Source organism: Apteryx rowi, unplaced genomic scaffold, assembly GCF_003343035.1.
Source record: "Apteryx rowi isolate R43461 unplaced genomic scaffold, aptRow1 scaffold_18, whole genome shotgun sequence".
Taxonomy (NCBI): Eukaryota; Metazoa; Chordata; class Aves; order Apterygiformes; family Apterygidae; genus Apteryx; species Apteryx rowi.
In genome coordinates this window covers 5,228,291-5,238,200 of record NW_020448085.1, presented here as the reverse complement: position 1 = coordinate 5,238,200, position 9,910 = coordinate 5,228,291, and the positions used below count along the sequence as shown (strand labels likewise).

Below are 9,910 nucleotides of genomic sequence, written 5' to 3'. Positions count from 1 at the left end.
GAATATATACATACATACAAGCCAACATTTTGTTCTCACACAAACAATAACTTTAGGAGATTATTTGTAATCATACAATGAAATTCATCATTAACAGAAAGCCTTGACCACTGTATCCTCCTCTCAGGTACTAATCTCTAGCAAGCCTTCTGACCTTTTTATACCCTTTCTTTTACCCACCATGCTTTGTCTTGCTTGTCTGTTTTAGGTCTTTATCTTTCAGAGGTTTATTACTTACTGCGTAAGTAACCATGTATTTCAATATTTTCAGGGTCGGGACTTAGACCTTGGCTAGTGGAGGAAGTTATACAGAATTAATAATACTGATTTAGAAACTGATTTAGTTAAATCAGTGCAACTCTCCTGAGCACTTTATATCATTTTGATTTAAGTCATGAATCACAGAGTAACAAATCAATTCTGTTGGCAGAGAATGAGAAAGATTAGACTGGATCTTCAGCCCTTCTATCTCAGTATTTATTAGGCTAAGGCCTCCTCAGGGCTTGTTGCTGTTCTCTTTAATTTTCTCTGCCTAATGGACCTGATCCAGCTCTTCATGGCATAAATGAGGGTTTTTCCATGACCTCCAGCTGGGAGCTGGAGATGGCAATATCTTTATTAAAAACCTAGAGAAGCTTAGAATGACAAATAACTCAAGCCTGCCTCCTCACTGCATGCAGAGTTCCCAGATTGAGGCCCACAATACTGGAGAGATCATCTCTGCTCTGAAAAATATGATATTATTTTACATGATAAAGGCAAGATAAAGGGCAAGAAAATACAACCCCTAAGTATAGCAATCTCTACCAACATTATGCAAGAAGTATCACCATGAAATGAGTCACAGTATGATTGACCTTCCTAACAACAGCAGATAAGTAAGATCTCACATAAATATTGAGCTGGGATGAAATTACCTTTTATCACTCCCCAGAGATTTTGTGAGTTCAGGCTGAATAGACTCAGGACTCAGGGTATTCCTGTTTTTTTAACTGCCTAACAAGAACCTAGACTGATGTTGCCATGCTAAATTGAAATGCATTGCTATTTTTGTTCTGCTTCTCCACCATCCTTCACATCCCTACAAACTACCAATAATAAATAAGAAGAATATCTGGGAATATGCTAAACAAGAGTATTCTGACTTCCACTGACTGTAAATTTTGCTTACTGTGCCCAAAGCTTCTTGTTCATGGCTGTAAAGTGCAGCAGTGTAGAAGCGGCCGAACTCTTAAGTGTTTGACTACTCCAGAAAAGAGTAATTGACTTGTTTACAAACCTAAGCTTTGGTTTAGTGCATAGTCAGTTTTCTCTTTCTGAACTGAATGTTAATAAAGCTGTGAACGCCATAACCAACAACATCTTAGAATGCTGTAACAATTCACCTACAGTTCCTGAATGTCTTTATATTGTAAGTAGTGAGGCCTCCTGCAATTTCCATCTGTATTCCAAAAGTGATTTCTTGTTTATTTTACAGGTTTACGATGGAACTTACATCCTTGCCTAAATTTCTTGGGACAAATGACAACAAACTTCTGCATCACCATTTTCCGGACATATTGGCTACTGTTCATACCACACAAGACATTCCCAAAGAAGTCATTTTTGGACCGTGCATGCTCCAGAACACCCTGCTGGACACTGTAGCTTTTATTGCTCTCAAATGTTCTGACAGAAGGAACATCCATTATGTATTTAAGGTAGGAGAAATCATCTTTTAATGTTAGTCATTTTAGAAAGGGCTACATCCTCCCTCAGCAGGTGACATTGTCAAGGGATAGATTTTTGTTTTGTTCAGCACAACTAACAGCTCCTTCAAAAGGGAGAAGTAGCCCAGTACGTTTCTGATTTATGAGCTGTAGATTGGAGGGATCTCGGTGAGAACTGTTTCCTTTCCAGGAGGAATGCAAAGTCTTACTTCTATGCTGATGACTGATGATCTGCTTCAGCACTGACCAGGAATAGGAGGAAAGAGGAACAAATAGTTTAGGATCTTCATGCTCCTGTTTCATCCTTACAACCAAAGGACAAAGAAGGCTTAAAATGAGGTGTGACAGCCCTGGGAGAACAAAGAGGGAAGAGTGTGGCATTGCAGTGTTTCATGCAGGTAGTGCATTTACAGCATTTGTAGACAGATCTGAGCAAGCTTTAATACAATTTACTCAGTTATCCGTAAGACTGAAATTGCAGAAACAGGGATTTCAGCACAGGTTGTATGAACTGTTAAGATATCGGCAATCAAACAATTGGCAACTAGTCCGCACAACCTTCAGGCAGCCACAACTTATTGTTGTTAGTACATGAACTTGCTAAAGTGACCTCAGACATGTCTGTCTGTGTGCAGGTGCTCTTTTCAATTGCTGTGGACAAAGCCATAGAGATAGGCCTGCAGAGCAAAAGGAATCATCATGTAGGGAAAGTCAGAAGCTCCAGCATGGTGATAGAGTGAGTGCAGGCTGTTAACTCTTTCTCCAGCTCTGGTTCCCAAGCTTTTTGTTCCCTAGCAATACATTCCCTAGCAATAATATTTTGATTTCAACAATGAGTATTTCTTCTGCTGACCTCTTAACTTATTCTTCTGGGTATTGGAGTGCATTTTAGGAATCATTGGTCTACATGGAGACAGACAGATGGTGCTTTACAACCTGAGGCAAGCAATTTTCCCATACATACCATAGCATGGAAGGATCTGGGAAGGAACTAGGTTCTCCTAAGACTTCTGTGCTCTGGAGGAGAGAAATCCCAGGGAGAATATGGGATAAGGATTGAGACTTGCTTTAGGCAGGTTTAGAAAGAGAAGAAGAGGCTTCAGGGCTTGGCTGAATATTCATTTGGGTCTCTGGTACAAGTTTGCCTGCTTGGACAGTGTTACCAGAACCCACATGAAGTGGCAGCCCATCGGAGAAAGATCCCTCCTGGAATGAGGCTATATTTCTGGAATATTTCTGTATTTCTCCTGGCAGTTTTGGAATGACTGTAGACTCAAGGAAGAGCCTCAAACGGTTTGTGCCTTTGGGTGGCCCTCAAGAGGGATAGCTTTTGTGTTTCGCTACATTTGAGCTGAGTAGTTGTTATGCAGCCATGAAATCAGATGCCTGAGTTGGCTCAGATCTCTGTCTTTTGGCAGTAAATATGTGAAATTCTGTGCAAATAACTGTTTCAGATGTAATCCTCAGTCCCATATCCTGTTTGCTAAACCTTCCAGAATTCAGGAACTGGTGTTAAGCTCCTAACTCTGTGTGTAGACAACTGATACTATCATGATACCATGATATTGTCATGGTATTGAGGGGCAAAACAAGAAATGGATTTTGATATGCTGGCTATGGTACAAAGAAGGTACACATAGGAGTGGTTTGGCATGTGGAGTCTCTGCAGCTGAGGTTCATGTTCATCCTAGTTCAGCAACAATCTTGCAAGACTTCAAGGGAATATTATTTCCAGCCAGGGTTTCCTCATCTTGGACTTTTATGTTTAGTCCAAAAGGGTATTCTGTATAGTTTTTGTCATACACTTGGAGACCCTAATTTGAGTTCCTTGGATGAATTTGTGCCATTGAGCAAAGAAAATGCCTTGGCAGCCATGGGCACATGTGGCTCGTTCCAGCCAATCATTTCCGCCAGCAAAGCAAGCCAGCCCCTTATAAAGCGGTCTCTCCCACTGAGCAACTCTGCCCCTTACAGCTTCCGGTGGTTTGGCCTTCAGATTCCAAGGAAGAGCCTTATGCTCTCCCTTCTCCTCCAGCCTCTGTAAAGGAAGCCAGATCTCCTTAAAGCACAACCATAAATGAGCCGATTGGGCCATGAAGCCTTTTCCTCATATATGGATACAAAGTATTCATCTAAAGGACTGACCTGTGAGGGAGAGGATGGACTTGTAGGATTTGTAGTGCCTCTTTACACAGGCGAAAACTAAAGCTGGCAGAGGCTTTTAGTTTACCGCACCCAGGTCTTACGTTCTGTCCTTTTTTCTTCCCCACATAACTCTTTAAGTATGTTCAGCTCTTTCTCTGAAGGCCTAGTTCCCAGAGGAGTGGTGTTCCCTTTGACTTTGCTTAGAGCTCCGGGTGGGTGCTTCATATTTCTGAAACACAGGCACTGATAAATGACAGCCTCTGTCATAGCTATTAGTTACAACCACTGCGTGTGTGGGTGGGTGTGCTTGTGTCACTGTCAGACTTTTGTATTTCTCAATCCAATCATTGTTAATTACCATGGTGTTTAGAGAGAAACAATTGCAAGGCATGCTAGTTTATTTTCTCCTTTATCCTAATTAAACTCTTATACTAATGGCATCTTAATGTTTTGTTCTTGTGTTCAAGCTACTAATATGATCATACTTTTGCATGGTAGGTAATAGTCAGAGGGAGTTAAAAACAGAAAAAGAAATAGCTAAAATACTGTTTCTGGTACAGAACACCAATGAATGGCTGCCTCGCAATTAGTGGAAAACAAAGAACTATACAGTGCTTGGGGTGAAATTTAGATCATGCTTGTCATTAGGCATTTTTCATTTCCCAACTTCTTCCCTTCAAAACAATGACTTAGTGCTTCAAAAATTAATTGAGGCTTTTTATGTGTGTAAATGTTGCCCTTGATCGCCCTGTGTTTCTGCCTCTGAGCTATGAAAATCTTCCCCATCTTTCAAATACTGCAGAGGACATAGATCTGCTGTGGTAAACACCAAGGAAAAACCTATAAAGAAATTAATCATTCCCTATTCAGAGCAAATGTAATAAAGTAAATAAGATGGGAGCCACACACTGAATGAGGAAGACAAAAACAAATGTTGTATAGTTATATTATTTCCAGAGCATGGTCAACCTGTGACTAAACGACTCAGAAGTCTGGTGGAGAAAGGAGTGTATGCGACCGAGGACTATGCTGAAACATATACACAAAAGGGAAATTTAATTTGAGCAGTAGACTTAATATTAATTTTTTAACTTCTGGGTGCCCAACTTTGCAACTTGAGTAACATTTTTAAACGTAATCTGTTTGGTATTTCTTAATGCATATATACTGAAAGTAAATCAAGCCCTCGCTACTCTCAGAAATAATTAAATGAACAGTATTCTTCTGGTGAGTTAYTGTCTTTTTGGATGCCTTGAAAAGAATTTAAATTGTTTATCAAATGCAGGAATATGAATACATCATTTTATTTCTGAAAAATGACAGGCTTTGTATAAGTGCTTCCTAATTGTATTTATTAAAATCTAATATTTATGTGATCTAGCCAAACAATTGTATATGCAGATGTTGCCTCTTTGGTGTTTTGAATCAAATAGTCAAAATTACTCTTACACCTTCTGATTCATATCCTCTCATGTCAGTGGTATGAAACACTCCACATACCTCTGGCCAGAGCGCATGCTTATTTCTGGGCTCACACAGCAGTGTTCCAGGGGCCCGCACATCTCACACCCACCAGACCACAGCACTTGCACCTTTCCTGATTCATATCCCCATTTCTCCACGGGAATGAAATCCCTACTTACAGAGGAGAAAACCATCTATACCTCTGCGAGACACACCTGGCAAAGACTCATGAGACAACTCCCAGCAGGCAGAGGATAGTAACCTTGCCATGCAAGGGCTGGAGACGGGCTGGTGCACCGACCCTGGAGGTGCCAGGCCAGAGCAGGTTGCATGTGAACACCAGTATCTCCTTCTCCCTCCCACTCAAGTGTATTCCCAGAACTCCCATTCATCTTTGTCTCTCTTTCTCAGTCCTGTTACTTCCACACATCCACTCCCCAGTTTTCTCCAGCACTGTACGTGCGTCTTGCCCTAATACGACAGCTGAGTTAGTCACTTGGCTATGATCAGCACTGAATCCACAGAAGGTAGGTGAGCACACTCAGTGTTCACATGGGAGAGGCCTTCTCTCTATCATGACTTTGGATTTGATCACACCTGTGTGAGAGTCAGACTCACGGCTTTGGCATGCTGGCTCTATATGCRGTAGAGAACAGGCTTTGCTCACAAATTCAAAGTAAATCTCTTTGTTTTGTGTCCCAAGACCTGAAACGTCCCTTTTTTGCATCTTGTCTCACAGGTAGACGTTACATCTGTGCATAGTCCCACAGGACTGCCTTGGATGAGACTTGTTCAAGCAGCTGCCAATAGCAAGGAGCAAAACTTGGAAGCATACTTAAAAAATAGCCAGTTATATTATCGCTCCACCAGGAAAATCAACAAAAATGAGGAGCTCCTCGTCTGGTATGATGAGGAGCTTTCCAGCCTCCTGGGTTTCAATGAGATAAAAGCACAGAGTCCCCAAAATGGTGAGTATGAAGTTGCTGGCTGTGCAGGGGTCACTGAGGACTGAAGTGAGTCTACAATGTCTCTAGTATGTGGTGATCCTGTAATACAGGAAAATGAACCCCATCTGACACTAGCTGGTCAGCTAGGATAAAAGACTTTCTACCTTAGGGATTGAGCTGGAGTCATAGAGCAAGAATAAATATGCAGTTCTCAATGCCATTTTTGTTGTTACTTCCCAAGACAGGATAGTGCACTAGGGATTAATGCTGGAATTTTTAAAGCTGTGTAAGGGACATCCTGTACCTGACTCCCTTTGGTTCCTAAAAGCCTAATGTATCAGTTGGAAATACACCTTTTTTAGCTCCTTGGGGAATCAGATATAGGCTAATGATCAACTTTAATCTTGTAACTGAGCAGGGCTATAAAATACATAACAACTCAAGCACTACTTCATACAGTACAGTCTGTCTATTTAGCTTAGGACACAGTGGGAGCGAGGAAAAGGGCATGATTTTCATTCTGAGATGTTTTTAGGAATTTATTGCTCTAAAAGAAATTGATTTGGCTGTTGTAGAAAGAATACAAATCTAGATTACAGAGAGACCAAGCCAAACTGGAACAAAACTCTTTATATGATCTTTTTGGTTGATTTAAAGACAACTTACATAGCTTGGGTTGGTAAATTTATAAGGTAATGTACTTGCCTGTAAATTAATACAGATGCATTCATAGCAGGAACCCACTAAATCATTTTTAACCGATTTCAGCATACTCTGTATAGCTTCTGTGTAGACACACTATGTCAGTCTGAGATTGACTATATAACCCTATAAATTTACCAGGGCAAAGAGTTAACTACACAGGAGACACTTTATGTAGACTTATGACTTTAACCCAGTGGGTTTCTCCCACCCAAGTCAATGGCCTTGTTTTGATATAAAAAACTCAGTTTCTGTAGTTTGGGAAGGGATCTAAGCTGTGCTGAACCTACAGAGTAGGATGTTGTAGTTCTACCCAATCAAGGCAGGAACTTTCCTAYGTATCCCAGGCCCCAGGTGCATCTGGCATCATTCACATTTATAAACTGCAGGGTGTTTTGGAACACAGTAGCATGGATACTGTTTCCAAAGGTTAAGATATGCCATATGCCTCTTGGTCACTGAGTCGTGTCCTTTCTGTTCGTGGGTAATCAATCATCCCAGTGATTCGGAGATGTAGTATATCCAAAGGCCAGCAGGAGATGGTATCATGCCAGTGCACCTTCCCCATTCTTCCTGTCCATCACTGGCATTGTCTCACTTAGAACATTATTCCCTATGCCACAGGCATCAGTGCCTTGAGGTATACAACAGTTTGCCAAGTGAGCATGAGTAAGGGCTTCAGGCATTGTTGTCAGATGATTAGTAAAAAAGTATTAATCTTTCAGAGTATCCTCTGCAGAAAATAGAGGGTCATGCCAAAATCTTTGGATYGAGCTTTAGAACACCTTGTAGATTACATGGGTACATAGAGTTTGATGTTCAGCCTGTATTAAAAGTTAGTGACTTACCTGGAAAATGTAGGCCGAAATCTGGGTTCAGACTTTGAACCACCATAAAGTTCATAAGGTTTTATCTAGACTGCTGTGTACTGGTAAGTTTATCTGATAGAAACATGGCCTAAGAGTATAAATGAAAGCATTTTTGCAAGTCTCACATGGAAGCAAATATGGGTAAGTCATTTTCCATAGTAGTGAGGGGCCTGATTCTGCACTGGCATTAGTTTTATCCTATGTAATCTTGTATGACACCAGAGATGCTTCTGTTTTTTATCCGTGTCAATGACAGTGGTCAGGATCTGCATCCATCCATGATTCTGACTTTGCAAAACTGATCATCTGTTGTCTGTTTCTGCAGAGTTGAGATGCCAAGAATGCAACCGAGTCTTTAAATGTGAGCATTCCTATCTCTCCCATGTCCGCTTCCTGTGTGTCTCAGAGAAGAGTGCCCTGCTGTGGAGGAACTTCCAGGACCCAAAGACTACAAAAAGCAGTTTAGCTGAGCAAACCACAAATTTTCACAGCCTGGCAAGGGATCTAGAAGTCAAAATGGCAGCTCGAAAAGATGCTGCCCATGGTCTCACAGGAGAGAGGAGAGCAAAATCAGAAGAGGCTGAGAACAACAGGAGCAGGAAAACGGTGTTGTTGGAGAAAACCAATAATGTGAGTGAAGAACATACCTGTGGGGGCAAGGAAGACATGGGGGGAGAGCATGCATTGGCTGGTTCTTTCTGGAAGCTTAGTTCAGGGAGGCAGTCAGCTAGGAAGGATGCTTTAGAGCAGAAGCAGAGTGCTTTCACTGAGGTCAGGAGGATGAAGGACAAACTGAAGAATGAGAGACCCAAGGAGTCAGAACAGGAGGATGGCCCAGTCCCACTTGGTAAAGAGCAGGTGTCAAAGGAAGTGTTGCTGAACTCCTCTGGCAGTGCATTCTCCTTTGTGTGGCCCACCAGAGCCCGAGGAGAACAGAAGAGTGCTTTCAGCAAACCCAGTAAGGGTCTAGCAGAAAGAGCTGCAGTAAATTCTTCTCATCCCATGAACGACTCAGCAAAGAGCCTGGGGGAGCTGTCCGGCCTCATTGCCACCACAGACATCATGTGCTGYGGCACTCTCCTGAATTCCAAGTTCTTTGCCAGTGATTTGTGTAACTCTCAGACGCTTCAGACAAGCATCACTCGGAGCAATGTTTTCCCATATACCTCAGAACCATGGCCCAAACAAACAGGAGGACAGTTACAAAACACAACCACCACTTCCTCCTCCTCCTCTTCCTCCTCCTCTTCATTGACTCTCCTTCCCCCCACCTTCACATCATTTGGAGTAGCTGCCCAGAACTGGTGTGCCAAATGCAACCTGTCCTTTCGCATGACATCTGATTTAGTCTTCCATATGCGGTCACATCACAAAAAAGAATATTCCTCAACTGAATCCCAGTGCAAGAGGAGACGGGAGGAGAAGCTAACATGCCCAATATGTCATGAATACTTCCGAGAACGCCATCATTTATCTCGGCACATGACTTCTCATAATTAGAGCTGGGCAGGCAGTTCTCACCAAGAGACTGGCCAGGTTGGGTAAAGAAGGGGAACATAATTCATTTGTATCCATTACTTTTTGTGTTTACATTAATTTCTTACAGGAAATTACTGTTTACAATAATTTATAATAGATGCTTCGCAAAAATATATATACTGTTTACAAGAGTCTGAGTGGGTTGTAAGTTCTGAAAACTCAACCTAGTCCTTGTTAATCTATTTTTGAGGAAATAAAATAGTGAAATGAATGCACATGCAGTATTAATTTGCAAAGAGTTGGGAACAAAGTGCATACAGAATTTGCTTGTATTTGATCTGCTGGTGCCTGTGCAATATAATGTAAATACAGAAGTAACAACATCCTCACTGAATCTAGAATCTTCAAGCACTAAAAAACACAGTGCTTGTGTGCTAAAAGAAAAGAAGTAACTATTTTCTGGCAGCTTTGGCAGACTCTTACTCTATTACGTTAGCTGGATCAGCACACTTGATCAGATTTGTGACTCCAAGGGAAAACCTTATATCCCATTATCTCCTTGGCCTTGGAAAGGAGTTACAGTTCAGACTCTATC

At 41.5% G+C, this 9,910-nt stretch overlaps 1 protein-coding gene across 1 annotated transcript; it reads left to right on the top strand.

Annotated features, from left to right (window-relative positions):
• The first annotated feature begins 1,480 nt into the window (after positions 1-1,480).
• ZNF488 (zinc finger protein 488) lies at positions 1,481-9,580 on the top strand. Its single transcript, XM_026061338.1, has 3 exons — positions 1,481-1,700; positions 6,058-6,286; positions 8,162-9,580. The coding sequence occupies exons 1-3, from the start codon at positions 1,485-1,487 to the stop codon at positions 9,334-9,336; spliced, it is 1,620 nt and encodes a 539-aa protein (XP_025917123.1). The 5' UTR covers positions 1,481-1,484; the 3' UTR covers positions 9,337-9,580.
• The last annotated feature ends 330 nt before the right edge of the window (positions 9,581-9,910 follow it).